We start from the raw sequence: 18,905 nt of genomic DNA, 5'->3' as shown, positions 1-18,905 counted from the left end.
GATCCTCAACCACCGGATTGGCATCAGATACGTTGGATCGTTCATGGGTTAGGGAATTTTGTGTCGTGTTATCGCGTACCATTAGCTCTTCGTATGAGTCGCTCGCAACGTTATCCTCTTCGCTCAAGGATGCTGCATCCTCGCCCTCAAGTGGATCTGTGAAAAATGACTGTGGAAAAACAATCACCAATTGTCACACTCACAAGAGCCAGAGAATTGTGTTTACGTACAAGTGAGAGGCTACAGACAATAAGAGGGGCCACACGACAGACCGTAAGAGGGACCGGTGGGACATCAACACGTGGTGGTATCTTTTCCACGACCGTCTATGAATATGGATGAAGGTTTCAATAAATAAAATTCACAATTTTAAACTCCCGTCAAGAACTCGTTTACAAGAACTCACTTCTCCAGTTGTGTCCATGGAAGAATGTTCAGCATTATGTTGATTTTCATTAACACTTCCATGAATACGGTCGGTCTAGAATATAAAGGATTGATAATAAATTGCACGCATTCAAGAAATTTGTTACAACTTACGATGACTGCGGATAACGAATTCCTCGCGTGTGGCGTGGCCGAATTTTCTGCATCAATTTCTTCGTCCGATGAAGTATCGAGAACAATAACATCATCTTGTGGGCCGATTGTATTCGTAACTACCTCTTGTTTGATTGAGTTGTCCAACCGGATTCGCTTCGTGCTTGGTTCTGATTGATCCTCAACCTCTCGGCTAAGGTTGGTTTTGTTGACCCGATCATCTCTCGAAGAAACCTACGCCGAATATGAAACAAAAAACCAGATTGAAAATCAAAGCGTTTGAGAAGAATGAGAAACAATATTAAGCCAAAATTGTCATCGTGTACCATTTGCTCGTCGGTTGCGTCGTTCGCATCGTTATCTTCTTCGCTTAAGACCGCAGCATCGCTTTCATGGGGATCTGTGAAAAACGACTGTGGAAAAGACAATCATCAATTGCCACACTCACGAGCCAGGGACAATGGAATGTTGTTTCAATACATACAAGTGAGAGGTCAGTACACACTATAAGAGGCGCCGGTGTGACATCAACACAATATGGTATCTTTTCAACGACCGTCTATAAATACGGATGAAGGTTTCCAATTTTAAAAAATCATAATATCAAACGTATCATAAACCGTTAACAAGAACTCACTTCTCCAGTTGTGTCCATGGAAGATTGTTCCGAATTACGTTGATTTTCTTCGACATGATTACGGGAGGACTACAATATGGAAGAACGATAAGAAATTGCACGCATTCAAGAAATTTTTTACACTTACGATGACTGCGGGTAACGAATCCTTTGCGTGTGGTATGGCCGAATATTTTGCATCATGTTCACCGTCCGATGAAGTATCGAGAACAATAACATCAACTTGTGAGTTCAACCGGGTTCGCTGCGTGCTTGGTTCTGATTGATCCTCAACAACTCGGCTAATGTTTGACAGAGAAACCTACGCCAAATATGAAACAAAAATTCGGATTCGTGTTGAATGGAACATAATAGTAAGCCAATATTATCATTGTGTACCATTTGCTTGTCGGGTGAGTCGCTCGCATCGATTTCTTCTTCTCCGACTATAGAAGCATCGCCAGGGACATTTGTGCAAAACGACTGCGGAAAAGGTACTAATCGATAATTGGCCTTAACGGCTCACAGGCCTTATTATGGCATGTTTTAATACTTACAACACATTCGTCATTGTCATTCGGTAATTCAGGTTCCAGGTTGTTCTAATGGACGGACAATAATTATGACTTAGATACATTTCAGCAACTGAAAAAGCCTTTACAACTATTTACCTCGTCAGTCGTGTTGCAGAAAGAATTTGTACTTTGCATGGTGTCCTCATATTCTACATTACTTATACCAATTTCGTTAAAACTCTAAAAGCAGCAAATTTTCTAGGATAATAGATCGAGCACTGTAAGACTTATCGTTTCTTACCTCTCCAGTCGTCAAAGGACTACTTGGATTGTCTCCATTACCACTATCATCACCATCCTGGGCACATTCGTTGGATAAGGTACCGGCCGAGAGAGTTGAAGAACCGATCGAGATTGCACTTTGTTCTTGCGAACGATCAGGTGTGATCGATAGGCTGCTATCCATAAACGAACTCACGGTTAGTGGATCCTTTTCGGGCTGTGTTCTGCTGTGGTTGCTAAGATCAGCAGCAAATGCACTATCGATGGAAAGTTTCTCGAAATCGGGGGTCTGGCTGTTTTCGTGACACATCTTTTCGAACTCTTGTGTGTTAATTACAAGTGATTCTTTTTCGAGCAAATTATACGGGCTGGACAGCACCGAACCCGCGCTACAATTCTGAAACCGACAGTGTTAATTGCCCAAATGGTACCTTGAAAATGTAGTGTGTATTTAGTACTGTAATCTTACTTCAATTCGAACAAGCTCTCCATCCAATGCTATCATGGAACCTTCGCAAGGTCGACGGACGGGTGTTGGTTTAGCTTGCGGGGCAACCCATCGCTGACCGTTGTAAAGAAATTTTCCTCTAAACAGTCTCTTCATGGCTACAAGATGCCCCTGGATATGGTCTGGTAGTGCGTACGCTGGGTCACTTACGTTAATAAGTATCTTTCTCATTTGCGATGCCTTACTACCACGTCGTTTAAACAGCTGTAGTATCTCGGGGTCAAATACGTTGCCATTTGTCATATATCGAATGAAAAGCTTGTTGTCGGTGATGTTTTCTACATTGTCCTCTCTTTGCGTAGCAGCGCGGTGGAAGCAAAGTTTTATGTGATAAACCCTACGCAAATAGGGGTACTGTAACTGGTTGACCAGTTCCTCGTCCAACGCATAGCTATCGAGATGCGGAATCAACTTGTTCCTAAAGTGTTTGGATAAATGCACTTGCGCATATGTTTTACCGTCTTCTTGCTGCAAAAAAAACGGAGTGAAATAGTCACCGGAACGGCATAGGATGCAGGAACAGTAGAGACATTTCGACAGACAACTTACCGACATTTCGGCCGCTATTTGTGACCACACTTTCCAGTGGCTTTCGGCATACTCGGATCGATACTTTTGTACCTTCTCCACCAGACGTTTGTTGAACGTGGACGAAGCAATGATGGGCATCGCTCGAAAAACTAAAACGAACGGATTACCGTCGTTATGCCACCGTTTAAGCGCGTATCCGCGAACAAGTTTAGATTTGTTTTGATTTTTCAGTTTGACAATACTGTAGCTGTCATCTTTGCAGCCGTGGTGAATTCGGTGGTTGCGTTGAATGAAGCGGTTAAACGTTTGGTGAAAACGTTTTTCTTCGGTTCGGTTTCTTTAAAACAATACTTTCTCAATGATAAAAAATGTTTCGTACCTGTTTCGCAATATATTTTTTTATTTAAACCGTTGTGCATTTCGTACGTATAATATTTCGACTTAGAAATGAATCAAGTTCAAAGAATTGCACTATTTTCAGCATACACTTTGGTTCTTTTGCATTGACGAAAAAGTAACGTTCGCTATCCATTTGGCGAAGGTATAAAGGGGAAGTTAGTTGCGCAGTATAGCCGAGGGCCACGTCCTTCATTTCTACATATTCCATTGCTTTTGCTATTTTAACTACTTCTTACACGATTTTTTGTACCGAAATGGGGGAAAAGTTCACAAATGGAGATAGAAACATTTCCTGGGAAACAAATATGCATACTAGTGACGTTTAATGTAGTTCGAGAGATGATCGTTTGCTTTGGCGGCATGCTACGATTATACAGTGATACTCAATATCAACGTTTTACGCATAGTTTCCTCCACCGGATAGTATTTTAACGTGAATATAAACTAGTTTGCTCTTTTCACCAGCAGAGTTTGAGGCATTTTTGTTACTAACTCCAGCCTACTGTTCTTAGTTGATGATTCGCAACTAGCGGTAAGCAATTTATTTAGAATCGCGGTTCTCCGCTGCACAGTAACCACTAGCTACCAAGATGTTTCTTCCCGGTGGGCCGCTGGTGAAAGAGGTACGTAAATTATAAAAATATAATATTCTTTTCGCTCGTTGCTTGAGAAAATATCTAATCTGTTTCGGGTTTGACAACAAACATTGATTTTGTTTCAGCTACACGATTATAGGCCAAATGAATGGATGGACAGTATGTTCAGGCTTGACTTTCGCCACGATTACTCGAATCTAGGTTCCTTCCTGGCGCGAAGCACACGTGCCGGGCGTTTGTCTTATGCACTCGGACACCTTTTGCGAGATGGCACGATTATGAACAGCTTTTCGAGCGGTCGTTGGTGTTTGGATACTTCCTTCCTACATTTGCACGTACGCACGTTTGACCAGTTAATATAAATATTCAAGGTTCATGGTTTTTTTCTTTTAATTTTCTTTGTGATTCTTAATTACACCAAATGGCTTCGAAACAAGCATCATGGCAAACGGGGCAAAGCCAGAGTATGAACACATTTGTGCAAAACAGAAATATCGTTCGAATCGCGAGGCAGTGGCACTGGATCGAGTGGACAGAAACCATTGGTAAAACAATGGTTCCCGGATCCGGAACGATCGGAATGACACCGACTGTACACTGAACACACAAACTGCGTTGGCTGCTGCCGTCAAGTTTGAGGATTGTTTTAAACTTATTAAACTAATAAAGTTCCTTTGCATTGCTTCACGAAGTAAGCACGTTGCTAGGAGCTCGGGGTCAAATACTGATTAAGCCCCACGGGATCCGTGTGATGATAAAATTATTTAATTGTAAAAGATATGACCACCAAATTACGTAAGCTTTAACGCAGTGAATAGACCTACTTTCCACATGAACGAGAACAAGATATTAATGTTTTTAATACACATATATCGATTTATCGTTCGAAAAGCGGACTCCTATCCAATTCATATTTAATTAATCGGTTTCCGCTGTCCATTGGTCACTTAATAACTGGAAATTTCGATAACTTGTGTTATGCGCGATTTTCGTTTTGTGAAATATATTTAAAAAACAAATAGACAGTCCCCGATGTGACCTGCCCATTGGCGAGTCATCGTCACAGGCGTGCCCGCAGGGGACGACCGTTTCATTCGTTCGTTCGATTTGATCGCTTTGGCTGGTTTCACACACTAGAAGTTGTTTGCAGTGAACCCCGATGAACAATTTTTAAGTGTGCTGTTGGTTTTATTGTTCTACCGAGGCCTTTTAACCGGCGTGAATGGACTATCGAACGGTGTGTGTTTGGTAGTAGTACCACAGTCGTTGATTTCGGTGCAACAGACAGAAACACATTCAAATTGATCAACGGATAAAGAAAGGAAGAAAAGAAGAGGTTAAAATACGTTAGACATGTCAGTAATCGCAATCCTTATCGCCAGCAGCCCAGCGATCCGTAATGAATTCAAGGTGCGATTGAGAGAGGTTTTTTTGTTGGGGTGATGATAATGGAAGCTTTAATTGTGTGAAAAATGTATGAAGCAAACACGAGACCTAAACCTAGTTTGGTCCAACAGGTTTTAAGTAAAGGAAAGAAAAGCTGAACCGAAAACTACGTTCTTGATGCTTAAAACCCGATGCCGATTACAGTGAATTGTTGCAACTACCACTATCGCAGCTTCTGCAGTTCGGACATGCTGTTTTATCATTAAACACTAAAACCTATTTTAAAACGCTACATTAAAAACAAACCCGAAACGAAAGCACTAGCCATACCTAGCAATACGATATACAGCAGGACTCACTCGTTTTTAAGTGGAGACAAGGACGCAATGGCGTGGTGGCCTCACAACGGCAGGGGAGCCACTGTGACTGTTGTGTCTGAGGTGTCGTTTCACCGTGTGTTAGTGTAATATTTATTGTATTTTTTTGTAGAATGATTTTTTTTCGCCACTATAGCTTGTTAGGGGTCCACGAAAGACGACCGCCAAGTGGCGGTGTGACTAGAAGAAACGTAACCGAAGATATACTAGCGAAAGTCATTAACCAATCAGAATGATACCAGAATGATAGCTATAGAGACTAAGTAAATTTTACTCGACTGCTGCTCAAACTATCACCTCTCGGTGTCAATCTATAACCGTGTCCGGAAGGGGGATGTAAAACACTGCCTAGAAAAAGAGGATTGGTCCAGTTAGGGGAGTGACTTCACTTTAACCGAAGGCAGACTCTGCTGATCAGCTCATGATGGCGCTCCGAATTGATAAAAACTTGACTTACTACCGGCATGGTGGTATGGTGGTGGTTCTCTCTACAGCTAAAATTTCGGATAATTACGATTTACGGTCCTTACTTAGCTACCAATGATTACTATTTGGTTTGGCTGACACATCCACACTAATAGTTACTACACCTGACGACGACGACGACGACAATGTTGATGGAACTATACCGCTTCTATTCTATCGATTCCCATCTATACCCACCAACCGTAGCGGAATCGAACTAAAACTACGAAATTGTTTGGCCTGTTCGGTCTACTACGGGCGATGATGGGATGATGCGTTGTGGAGGATGAATCGTGTTAATTTGTAGTAAATGTGTTTTGTTTTCGTACTAATATGTACGTGTGTGCGTAAGCTGTATGTGTGCAAAAGTGTCTGCAGTACAGGGCGCTTTAGATGTACTTATGGTTCTGATTTACCCGCGAAATGTCTACACCGGTGATCGATTTAACCAACTCCGGTATCTTGTTGACGATCTGCAGCACTTCGCCGGTCAGCTTTACCGCACCGACCTCACCGTTGCCACTCGAGACCATGGTGATTTTCTTGGCTTGCGACAGTGGGGCGGCAACTTCGGCAGCAACCTTCGAAAGAAAAAAAACGGTGAATGAGTAACTTCCATCACCAGAGATGTTGTGCTCGTTCCTTCCATACCTTCGGTAAGGTTTCGAGCAACATGTCGACCATCGCGGCCTCACGGTACTCCCGCCATGCTTCCGCCTTTTTCGCCATCTGTTCGGCTTCGGCCTTCGATTTGGCGGCAATCGCAAAGGCTTCCGCTTCACCACGTACTTTTATCTGCAAGCGAAAGAGCCAGAACCAGGGTTAATTTCTTCTCGAAACCGCACGCACTTCCGCGACTGACCGCTTCGGCTTCGGCTTCGGCCTCCAGTATGACGCGAGCCTTGTTCGCCTCGGCCAGCTTCTCGAGCTTATACTTTTCCGCCTCGGCCGGGCGCCGGATGGTGGCTTCCAGTTCGCGCTCGCGGCGCTGCATCTCCTGTGTCTGCACGGCGATCTCCTGCGTGCGTTCGACCACCTTAATCTGCATCTGCTCCTCCTTGATGCGTTGCTTCGTTTTGGCCGCCTGCAGCTCGTACGCCATCTCGGCTTCGGCCTTCTTCGTCTGCACCTCGACGTCGTACACTGCCTTCTTCAGCTCGAAATCACGCTGCGCCTTGGCGATCTCGGTATCGTTCAGGAACCGCGCCGCCATCCGCTGCTCTTCGGCGATCGCTTCCTTGATTGTTGCGTCGCAGCGTGCCTCCGCTTCGCCGATCCGTGCGTCACGCTTCACCTCGGCCGTGCGAGCCATGCCCAAGCTTTTCAGATATCCCTACGGTGGCAGACGTTAGGTGATGGAAAGGAGAAGATACAACACAGCGTAAGTCACTCGCAGGTCATTGATTGTCCCTCTCCCTTTGAACCCCTTCTGAGACACCAGCGCCTTTTGCGGAGAAGTAAAAAGGCTGTACACATAAGCCGCTTCTTGCACGCTAATTGTTAACAAAAAGTGACGCAAAAACAAACACAAAAACACACATTGATGCGGAGAGAGAGAGAGCCTCACAGCCAACCTTGTGGACACGCGCCAAAGGCGGACGCGTTAAATAAATTACTGAGCAACTAAACGCAGCGCCCTTGATTCTGTACATGATGGTGGTACGCTGATGGTAAAGATGGGTTCGAAACGTGACCGGCACCATAGGGCGGGAGATTATCAAACATACACAGCACCCCGTGCACGTACGATGCATATGATTCCATTTCTGATCCCTTTTCCCTCAAAATGTGGCCACGACCTTAGGGGGTGGTGAACGCCAATATAATAGTGCACAAAATAGTAGCCTCAATTCTTTATGTTCCGCGCGTTTCACATGGATTAGTACCCGAAGCGTTACGGAAGAAGTAAGCAGAATGAACTAAACGATAACACAGTGAGCCTAAAAGCGCAGCTAGTTTTTTGGCTAGGTCCAGTATATTAGTACCCGTTAGTACGTGTGGCCCGTTTGCGGAGGGGACGGCTATGCGGCTCGCAAACTAATATGTACAAGGGTAAAGTAAAATCATCCGCGCAGATCACACCGGGTGCGGAGAATCTAATTTGGCAAATACTACAGCGCGGCCTCTAGAGCGGATGTTGTGTATGTGGTGTGCAGAATTCAGATGCTGAGAGTATGGTGACGAATGTGGAGTTTACAGAGCGGCTACAGCACAGCGGGTCGTGTAGCAAAAACATAAAAACAGTGCCAAAGAACACGTGTTGTGTTTAATTCGTGGTGTTTGTATGGGTAGTATGTATTTGTTTCTATTGTGTACTGTTTGATAAGTGTGAGTGTTTATGTGTGACAAGTGAAATTGGCACTCTGGCTTGTGTTTGTTTGTAGTGGCTCTTTGGTCGAGTGGCCCTAGAGAGAAAGAACATGTGTAGTTAAGTTAAACGTACCTTAGCACCCTTATACACATTATCAAAACATTGTTATTTTTATTCGTTAGCAGTAAAAGTAAGTAAGAAAGAAGACGAAAAAGAAAAGAAAAAAGATAGAGAACCAATGAAAACAATGGTCACGTTTGGGGCGTGACACGGCGGTGGTAAAGCCACTGTCGCCACACGCCGCTGGCGCACTACTACTGTGTATGTTGTCCTGAGAATGTGAATGTGTGAACTGTTATCCTCGATGGAAAATGGTCATCGTTTGTTTTTCTTTTGTCAATGGCTAAGGTAAATTACATTGGAAACGATCGGAAATACGTAGCTTGGTAAACAATTGAAAGTAGAACGAGAACCAATCCAAAACCGAATCATCGAAACCCAAACAACGGAAAATCTGCCGATTAGCATAATGATGGGATTGTAATAGATTCCGTCTAAACAAATCAATTAACAATACTTTATATGGCCAAAAAGGTTGCAAATGAAACAGATTTAGCGAAACAATTTGAAACAGATTTTAAAGTGAAAAAGAGAGAAAGAGAGCGTGTATTGTACGTGAGAAAGAGAATAGATAAAGGATCAGCGCAGGCGACGGTTCTACTGAGACGAAAGAGCTGCTATTCCGTAGTTACGGAATGTTACGGGTAGTGGGTTCTAATAAAAGGGTGGCGGATATGCGCGAATCGAAAGATGTAATGTTGTTTTCGGGTTTCAGTGGCGCGTATCGCAGTGCCCGGGAGGCCCTTACCTCTTCGTCACGAATGTCCTTCAGCGTGTACGACACGACGGTGATGCCCATGTTGACGAGATCGGACGACGCTACCTCAAACACCTGTTTCGAGAACTTTTTGCGATCCTTGTAGATCTCCTCGACCGTCATGGAGCCCATGATGGCGCGCTGGTGACCTTCCAGCGTTACCAGGGCAATGTGCTGGATTTCGGCCTCCGGTTTGCCGAGAAACTGTTCACACGCCGTCAGCAGCATGTCCTCGTTCTGGCCCTGGATCTTCACCTGCGCTATGCCAGTTACGGAGATCGGTACACCTTGGCTCGTGTACACGGTCGGGCTTTCCACCTGCAGCGTCATAGTGTTCAGTGAGATTCTGTAAAGAAAAAATAATCTAAATTAGAAAAGATGGTCCCCGACAGACCACCATCAACAACGCAATCGCGATCGATAAGGGCGCTATTGTTGGCTTATCACTCGGCGCAACAATTAGTTTCGGTGGTGGTCGCGTGTCCGTTTGTTCGCCACTCGTTTACCTTTGCACTTGTTGAATCGATGGCCAAACGAAGGCTCTTCCACCGGGCACCAGCAGCGGTTTCATGTGGCAGCATCCTGGTGGTGTTGGAGGGTTGGAAGAAAAAGACCGGAACATCCAATTAATTAACATAACAGCTTTACACTCCGCGCCCCGATCGGTTCGCTGTGTGTTTACGCCACACCGAACGAACCCGACGCACCCGGGAACGTTAATAGCATGAAATTATGGCCCAACGGTGGGAATACATATCCGAGGGAATTCACTCCGATAGAGTGGTATAAGCGCCAGCAGCAGGCGTTGGGCGTTTAGTTAGATCTAAAAATATCCAAGTGGCCGGCCGAGCACTTGTCGGAGCACTGTTGCTTCATATTTTTTACGAGAAACCCCCCGTTGTTACATTGCATTGAAATGTTTTTTCTCGCTTTGAACAGTCTGTTGGGACATAGAGTATCAAATTTCCAAATGTGGGTAGCCGCTACCACCAGTTCTTTTTTATCACCTAAATTCCCTTCTCCGTACCATAGCGTCGAGTTTGGCGCTCAAATTGCCCTTCGGTGTGCTCCAATGCTACCGGCCGGAAACGGCAATTGGGGCCATCCGAAAGAGGAGCTTCAAAAAATCGATACATCCTCGTGACACTTTTAGGGCACATATACACAGTGCGCCACGGCTCCTGTCTTCACCGACGTGGTGTCCTGCGTGACCTGCGGCCAATCCTTCCGTCCCCACACGAACCGCATAGGATGTGTGTTCGTTTGTATGTGTGCGCTGTTGTCATGGCTGGAGTGAATCTGTAATGTTTATTTTATGCTACGCGCTATGGGAGTCGCAAACGAAGGCCTACTACACGCTCTCTCGCTGGGTATCGATTTTCCAGTGAGGATTCTTTTTCAACCTGCGACCGTTGGGTTGAACTGGAAAGTATCAGCACTGCTACATGATTCCCCGGAAGCCATAGAGTAACGAACGAACTTTGGCCAAGTTGAAACGGATACTTGCAGGAATAATTATTCGTAATTTCTCGTACACTGACGCTACGCGTATGCGATATTGTGAGGTGCATTCCGGAGAAGGGATTTTCCGAAACCCAGGCAGAAAGGACCGGTTCCAGAGGAGAATGATGTCATCTGGAGTTGTGTTCGAAACACATACCAGCGTCCCATCATCAAAACAGCGCCATCATCAAAGCAACCAGCTTGTGCGTTTCTCGCATTAGGATGATAACAAGGACATAAGAAGAAGGATGTCGGACTCTCTGACGCCAACCACACTCGTCTGGCGTAGGGTGGGGGTGGGAAATGTACCGACGCGTACCTGATACCACCAGCGCCTCATTCGGGCCGCAAGTAACGAATCCCCAAACCATCGTTCACTCGTCGTACAACGCCAACAACACTGAAATTTCCAACTGCAACTGCACTTTGAACTACGGTTTATGGACGGCGAGGACGCAATGTGCACGTTTTGAACTCCGGAACCGGGTTATTTCGTATTTCGTGTCGAGCACAAAAACTGTTCTAAACTGATCACTCCTGTTTCTAATCAACTAACGAAGAAAAAACGCACAACACGACGAGCGTGCGTGCTGGATGTTTTGTGACGAAGATGTGACATTTGAGGCGCGCCCTCTATTTGTCAGAATCACATTCAAACAGTATGCACATTTTCCGGAAAGTACGTTAATACAAATAAGTTGGACGGCCATGGTTGTTGTAAGAGTAAGTGAAATAATTTATTAACTCAACAAAGGTAGCACCATAAAGTAGAGACCCGCACCAATTAAAAGCGAACCGCATCCGTAGACTACGTGACTCTCGTTGTTAGAAAACGTACGGAATTAGCGCACGCCGTGTCGTCGGGTAGTTGGGGAAGTTTTCCCGGTACCACTGGTGGGTGAGCCACGCGTTCATCCCCTGATTCGAGATAACCCAGAGCAGCACATAGACCATCGTTGGGTTCTTGTGCAGCACCGCGAACAGCACCATGTACATCACGATCTCGAAGAACATGTGTGGCGACGAAACCACCTCAAAGTAGTCGCCGGTCGGAAGACAGTGCTTCTGGCTGACAATCTTGCCCGTCTTATCTTTGCGCAGGTTGGCGAGTATCACGTTCGCCCGGTACTGGTGCAGCCAGGCGTGGAAAAACACTCCGATGGCAAGTGCAAGCGCTGCGCTTGGTTCGAATCGGTACCGGTCGGAGGGTAACGTGATGGGCCCGGCTCGGGTGAATCCTTCGGCTTGCGACAGGATCGCAACGATCGTACCAAAGTAGTGAATGTAGCCCACCAGGTACGCCGAGAGATTGATCTTCAGCTTACTGGAGAACACCTGCACGAACCACGTCTCGTAGAAGCGCCGAAAGCACTGCATCGTGATGAGGGTCATCGCGACCATCGTTTCCGTCGGTGTCGTGCGAACCGTGCGCCTATTCGTCGCCATCGTGTCGAGAAAGTGGATCACGTAGTCCGGTGCAGGCCGTCCCGTCAGGTAGGCTTGCAACATGAAGTAGGAACCGGCCGCTGACCAGAGGCCAGCGAATACGTAGAAATGCTTGAACCACGCCTTGGGCACTTCCAGCAGGGACACCAGCCGGTCGGGTGTACCCTTGAGCGCATGCTTGCCGTACCGGAACGTCTGTCGAATGGCGATGGGAAGGTGCTTCTCAATGGTCGCCAGCAGACCGCCCAGCACCACGATCGTGACGATAAGATTCACAAACAGGAAATTGATCAGATTGATTGACCTTAGGTCCAGCCAAGCCGAGAACACCATGGTCTCCAATCTGGTGTTATCGTTTTCGTGTGAACTCTACCACTTTCCACTGACGGTGAATGCAAATGATTGATCTCCGGGAAGTAGGACACGCCACATGAGTTGTTCACACCTATTTCTGCCGCTGCCTCCCAAAGCATTCCGTGTACGATCGCGTGAAACCACAGGTGTTTGTTTACCTACCTCTCTGACAGACTGGCTCTCGCCAGTGTTCAGCAATCTCGCGAATGCTGCTGAATACCAGCCCTACTAACTGTTCAATCAGAAACACATTTTGTACGCTTAATTTGCGTGTCAATTTAGTTAAAAACTAAATAATCCTACCTCGGAAGTATTGGCGCTCGCTGAAGCCTCTTTTATTCTGCGCTGCAACGTTTTTTGCGTGTGTATTTTTCGGTGCGGAAAGGCTGTCAAGTTTGACAGCTGGATCCACCACGCAGCGGCAAAGAAACCGTGTTCCGTAGCAAACGTTGGCTTTTGCATCCTACGTATCCTTTGAATCGGCATTTACGTTCGCGGCAAGATAATTATTAACCGCGAGCGCGAGAGAAGGCATTTAGCGTAGTGAAAAGGCCACGACGCACGAGATGGTGTTCGTTAAATCGTGGGAAGACTTCGAGATCGCCGCGGAAAACATGTACATGGCCAACCCGTGCCAGTGTCGGTTTACGATGAAGTACACGCACCAACGGGGGGCCGTCGTGCTGAAGCTGACGGACAATTTAAAGTGCGTCCAATACAAAACCGAAGTGCTGTCCGAGCTGAAGCGTATCGAAAAGTTCTCCGGCAATCTGATACAGATGATGGCATCCCGAGAGTAGAGGGAGTCCCGCGCGCCACGAGGGCACAGCAACCGGATCGCAGCACGCTTTGGATGTGAGCAGAGGTGATACGAATAAAAGTGGAATTATTTTGTTAAGTGAAACGCCGTCCTCTAGTATTTGGTGTGCGTGTCCGTACGGCTGCGAACGGCATCCGAAAACGGTGTTTCTTTCGAGTAAAGTACATCGGAAGCGCACAAATTATGTTTCACTTTGTTGTCAGGTTTTATGCTGCGGATTAACGACGGTCAATGGAATACAGATAGAGAGCAAGCGAGCTGCTCCCTTTCCCCGGAATGGTAGTTGAAATCGTAAAACTGTAGACGGCGGCTCATCGGACTGCCCCGCCGTGCTGTTGAGCATCATGTTAGGAAGCGTACTGTGCGGAATGTTTTCCTTGGCTTGGCCCATAATCTTCGACCTACACCTTGCCCAGAATGTCGTGTGGGTACATCTTCTTGCGGTAGCCCCGCTTCACTACGAGCTTGATCGCAATAACGATCATCACGATGCAGGTTACGTAAAGGAGCGCACTGAACCGGATGTCGATATCACTGAGTGCGTTACCGTACGAGTGGTAGCTGGTTTGGGCGGCGGCTGCGGCAGCGGCCCCATCCCACTGCTGCCGACCATCGGGGCCACCTTGCGGTGCCAGACTGCTGTCGTGCAGGCCGAACAGACTACGCCGATCGTAGGCGTATATTTGCTTCAGATAGCGCAACACCTCGCCCAGGTCCCACTCGTTGCCATCTTCCATCGTGTACTGCTTATGGTTATGATGGTTGGTGAGGATCTTCTTGCGACACTGCGGACAGTCGGCGACCGTCGGGAACTGTGTCTTCGGATGCTCGGGATCTTCCGTCGCATCGCCCGCCAACCGCTGGTTCACTTCGTTGTGGCTCGACCACAGCCACAGGACGGCGTCATCTTTCGACGCCACCTGCCAGATCCGGTTCCGGTCGGCCATCTGCTGAAAGTGCAGCGAACACTCGGAGCACCCGAAGTAGTTCTTGATGTACCCGTGCATCGCCTCCAGCACCTCTTGCGGGTTGGTGGATCGATCATTTTCGGCCGCCTGCACCGTCAGGTAGTGGAACAGTGTCCACAGACCGCACGGGTACCGCCGCAAACCTTCCTTGGAGCCCGAACAGCCAATCCAGTGGTTCGAAGCGAACACCGGAGATCGTTCCTTTTCGAGTGCCTTAGCCCGCTCGACGAACGCTTCGCCGTCGAGTTTTTTCTCGCCCGCATTCAGGACGTACTGACGCAGCTCGGTCAGAAAGCGGCGCCCGTTATCGTTGAACGGAAAGTGGCGCACCAGTACGTCGAGAAAGTTGCGCATCGCCACCAACCGCTCGCCTTCAATCGTCTTGAAACGGCCGATCTCGTGGAACAGCGCGAATCGGATGGCTTCCTCAAGGTCCGCCTGATAAACGATGCCCGCACCCCGTTCCTTCACCTTCGCCCGGATGGCCGCCTCCTGCTTGTGTTCCATCAGGGCCGATATGTTCTGTTCAGTAGACGCCCCGTCACCGCCACCACTGCTGCCACCAGCCTTCGATTTGGTTGACTTCGTGGACACGTCCGTCACGACGATGTGATGCTGCTTCAGATGCGCCTTGATGGCCTCACGTAGCTTTTCGCGCGTGAACTCATCAATCGGTAACCGAACGGTGCTTAGCGAATTGCCGTCCACTACCGAGAGGCCATTATCAGCCGCCGTCGGATCGTGCACTCGGTGTACGATGGCTCCGGGCGTGTCATAGAAATCGAGTATCACCTGCAGCCCAACCGTGGCGTTGGCATCCTTTTCGCTGACGAGGTACACGTACCGCGGTTTGCCACCGGCCGCACCGGTGGCCCCTTCGAAGAGGGCCGCCTTATCGTCGGTTCGATTGAGCGTGGCCAAGGTAGGCCAGCTCGATGGTTTACTTTCCACGTGCAGCATGTACTCCACCAGCCGGTCAATGATGCGCTGTCCATCGTGCTCCTTCACTGGTTCGCCTGTGAATGGGAAGAGCAAATGTCCCCATCGATAGGTTAATTCGGTCCATTTAACATTCATCCATCGGCGGGTATCGTGAAATGAGAACGCAAATGCCAAACGGGAGACAGGTCGATTATCGCACCTGAAACATTCCACGTTGCAGCGCGATCGGCGGCACGTACACGGGGCAAAGGCCGTGTGGCGTAGAATTGATAACACGTTTTCACCGCAGATATGCAGGGCACCCCGTGGAATGGCCAAGTATTTTTTTTAACAATCGATCTTGAGGTAAAACAGGCCCCAACGCCGTTCGATGCTCGCTGGGCTTGGCACACACATTTCCAGCTGAGTCAACAAGTTGACGGTTTGGGAAAGAAACAACGGTGAGAAGAACCCATTTAGTAGCTGAATGGCAAATTGGGGCCCGAAGGCGGCTTAGTGGTGCGAAACATCAAACAGTAATGGACGTCGACAAAAAAAATTGGGAAAAAAGTGACAGCATATAGCAACACATCGCTTATCGCTGATGTTGTAAGTTTGTTATTTTTTTTGCTGCTAGTTCCCGGAATCGACAGTGACCTGCGGCCGCCGGCGGTGGCAACGAAGTTCCGCGCGTACCCTTTGGCGGCGAGATGTTATTTGTTTAGGTTTTACCAGCGATGGGGCCGATACTCACCAATCTTTTGCTCGCCATCGGTGTACTGGGGCGCAAAGAAGCGGATCGTCGGGTAGGCCATCACTTCGAACTCTCGGCAGACGGCATTGTTTTCGTCACGCGAACAATCCAGCGCCGTCACCTTGACGAGTCGCTGCCAGCCCAGGATGTCCGCCGCTAGCTGCTTCCAGATTGGGGCGAACCGGCGACAAAAGCCACAGTACGAGTTGTAGAACTCGACCAGCGAGGCGTGGGGTTGGTTGAAGACCCGCTCCTTCAGGTTGGCCGCCGACAGTGAGATGACGGAGTCGGTCGCATCGTAAAGGCCACTGTTTTCGCTTTCCTCGATCTGCCGTGCGAATCGCCGCTGCTCGTACACGTTCAGCTTGTCACGTAGTCCGGCACCGTGGCCCAACCGTGGACCGATGGCCACCAGCAGCACCACCAACAACACCGTACCCGTTGGTGGGAGTTTTAGTCGAGATTTTCGCAACACAATCATTCCCGGTTTCGTGTGCCCGTCGGACGCTGCCTTGCTGGAGGACGTGGCCGCGGATCACCTGACGAGTGTCGGGTTGATGTTCTTTCGACGTTCGACTTTCTAGTGCCCCGCGCTCACCGGCACTAGAGACACTGGACACTGGACACTTGCGCAGCGCAATTTCCGACGGTCAGCCAATTGCGGAGAGCCAATCGGAAGGGTTGTGGCGAATCTACTGGCCCCACGGAGCGGCGGTGGAGTCATCGAGAGCGTAAAGAGCTTAGATTCTCGCCTGTTCTCGGATGGCTCCTCTATTTGGCAACGTATCCCGTATCCCCGCAATTGATAACGAATCAGTTCGAGCTGCACAGGAGAGCAAAATCGCTCGCGAGAAAGAGTGCGAGCGAGAGAGACCGTGGTTGATTGGGAAGGGCTGTGAGAGCGACAGAGTCGGCACGAAAACAAACAATCTGACAGCTGGACTGTGATTTACGCCGCACACGCGGTGTGTGGTGTAATTGAGGCATAGGTTCAAATCGAGGTGGATTTCAAAATACGTTCGTTATCTTTCACGGTTGTGAACTTCCGGTTCCGGTAAAAGCCATTCAATCATTCGGGACCAATATCGCGTTAAATATCTCTTTTATGAAATTGAATTAAAATTTGATTACATTCAATAGTTTCTTTCGGAGTTTTCGGAGTTATTCCAACCAATTAACCAAATTTGCGTTTGAATTTTTGTGCCTTTGATTCAATCTATCACTAATAATAGTATGTAATGTTAATTGTAATTGATTTAAAATTACAACAAGTTACAAAAGTATTGATACAAAGAGTGAAGGTGAAGAGAACATTTCTCTTTCGTGCAAGGTGAGAGAATGAGAGAGCGCAGCGAAATGAGAGAGAATAGAGAAATACAGAGAGAAAAGAGACCGGGAAGGCAAAAAAGAGAGACTGGGAACGCAGAGTCGAATCGAAGGTTTCAACATCTTCAGGCGGTCAAAGAGTAAAGAGTTATTTTCAACTTTCAAAAAACGCGAAAATCCGGCCAGGAAGGTGTTGTTGTGTTATCAGTTTTTATTCAGGGATTCATATAAAATCCTCTGAAACTCAGAGCCAGAAATTTCAATAATTTTTCAACTTTTGCCGTCATCTCAAAAAAAGACAAAAAACAACCAAGAGATTTTCCCGATCCAGCCAGAAGAAGAAGTTTAAGAGATCAAAGCTTAATATAATAATCATCAAATTCAAACAAAAAAACATCCGGATAGGAAGGAGTTGCTTCTTTTCAGGCTCGCTACAAAAGGTGTTTGTTTCGTAAAGTAATAATAACGTATTGATCGAGAAAGGACGTCGTTTTTCGCGCGTGCGGTAAATTCTCTATTGTGCCTGTGTGGTTACGCGCGTTCGTTACAAAAGTGAGCTGTTCCGTGAGAAAAGGTTTGAAAACATTCTTGAGTCCCGGGCAGTTTTAAGCCTCACAATTGTGTGGCAGCCGTGTGTCGTAATTGGTTGGAAAAGGCTCCATCATCAGCAGCATCCGTGGCCGTGAATTGATTGAGAAGTTAGAGAAAAGCCAATTCAGGATAATCGGATGGTGTGACCACACAGTTCGTCAAACACCCTTCTGTGGAGCATAAATCAGGCACCGGGCTCGGCGGGTTAATGTGTGATAGAATTTTATGTAACCGTTATGTTCTAAGGCACCAGCCCCCGCGCAGTCTCTTTCCATTTCAGCATTGTGCGTGATTGTGGAATCGTGATCGTGAGTCACACCGGGTGCTTCCAGTGGCCGCGACACGGATAAGAACATCCGAGACTGCACCGGCCTGTCTCGATTAAGAAGGGCTCGTCGTTGCATAATCAACCGTGTGTAGCCACGACGAAAAGTGCGCCAGTCCGGCTTTGCAGCATCGTGTCGCCTTATGGACAGTTGTTGCGTTCCGTGATCGATCGATCGTGTTTCGCGAGTGCAAACGGTTCAACTCTCCGCCATTGCCCCGTATGGTGATAGTGAATGGTGCAGGTAAGTTTGAAGAGCGGCCGATGCCTCGACACGCTGATTGGTGATTTACGGCTTTTATTTTAGCAAAACAATGAACCGTCCGGTTCCATAATGGTGGACGTCCGGAGAAGATTGATAATGGCCCCTGTGACGGGGTTTCTCCAAAAACTTAAAACATAACCCGCACCGGAGACCTCTGGTTTCGGACACTCCGTTCGTGGATCGCATGTTTGAAATGGTGAAACTCGGACTTGGTCCGTGTTCCAACAAC

The 18,905-nt window shown here is 47.6% G+C and overlaps 5 protein-coding genes across 6 annotated transcripts; 1 reads left to right on the top strand and 4 right to left on the bottom strand.

Moving 5' to 3' along the window:
* Positions 1–183: 183 nt before the first annotated feature.
* On the bottom strand, positions 184–3,130 carry LOC131215945 (uncharacterized). Its single transcript, XM_058210340.1, has 8 exons — positions 3,011–3,130; positions 2,798–2,929; positions 1,178–1,246; positions 1,025–1,099; positions 867–953; positions 541–774; positions 407–481; positions 184–198 (listed from the first exon to the last, which is right to left on the bottom strand). Exons 1-8 carry the CDS (start codon positions 3,128–3,130, stop codon positions 184–186), a joined length of 807 nt encoding a protein of 268 aa, XP_058066323.1.
* A 274-nt stretch (positions 3,131–3,404) lies between these two features.
* Positions 3,405–11,441, bottom strand: LOC131205521 (flotillin-1). 2 transcript variants are annotated; one of them, XM_058197650.1, is made up of 7 exons: positions 11,226–11,441; positions 9,910–9,985; positions 9,380–9,749; positions 7,078–7,548; positions 6,867–7,010; positions 6,632–6,796; positions 3,405–5,214 (listed from the first exon to the last, which is right to left on the bottom strand). In XM_058197650.1, exons 1-7 carry the CDS (start codon positions 11,275–11,277, stop codon positions 5,197–5,199), a joined length of 1,296 nt encoding a protein of 431 aa, XP_058053633.1. In that variant the 5' UTR covers positions 11,278–11,441; the 3' UTR covers positions 3,405–5,196. The 2 variants fall into 2 exon arrangements, with proteins under 2 accessions (XP_058053633.1, XP_058053632.1); XM_058197649.1 differs by having other exon boundaries at positions 9,395–9,749.
* A 248-nt stretch (positions 11,442–11,689) lies between these two features.
* LOC131205526 (polyprenol reductase) lies at positions 11,690–12,809 on the bottom strand. Its single transcript, XM_058197655.1, has one exon. The coding sequence runs from the start codon at positions 12,683–12,685 to the stop codon at positions 11,732–11,734; it is 954 nt and encodes a 317-aa protein (XP_058053638.1). The 5' UTR covers positions 12,686–12,809; the 3' UTR covers positions 11,690–11,731.
* Positions 12,810–13,113: 304 nt separating this feature from the next.
* Positions 13,114–13,601, top strand: LOC131205530 (signal recognition particle 9 kDa protein). Its single transcript, XM_058197660.1, has one exon. It carries the CDS (start codon positions 13,273–13,275, stop codon positions 13,504–13,506), a length of 234 nt encoding a protein of 77 aa, XP_058053643.1. The 5' UTR covers positions 13,114–13,272; the 3' UTR covers positions 13,507–13,601.
* Positions 13,602–13,717: 116 nt separating this feature from the next.
* On the bottom strand, positions 13,718–16,853 carry LOC131205516 (sulfhydryl oxidase 1). Its single transcript, XM_058197639.1, has 2 exons — positions 16,170–16,853; positions 13,718–15,510 (listed from the first exon to the last, which is right to left on the bottom strand). The coding sequence occupies exons 1-2, from the start codon at positions 16,648–16,650 to the stop codon at positions 13,928–13,930; spliced, it is 2,064 nt and encodes a 687-aa protein (XP_058053622.1). The 5' UTR covers positions 16,651–16,853; the 3' UTR covers positions 13,718–13,927.
* Between the last annotated feature and the right edge of the window lie 2,052 nt (positions 16,854–18,905).

Source organism: Anopheles bellator, chromosome 1 (genome assembly GCF_943735745.2).
Source record: "Anopheles bellator chromosome 1, idAnoBellAS_SP24_06.2, whole genome shotgun sequence".
Lineage (NCBI taxonomy): Eukaryota > Metazoa > Arthropoda > Insecta > Diptera > Culicidae > Anopheles > Anopheles bellator.
This window is presented reverse-complemented; position numbering and strand designations above follow the sequence as displayed.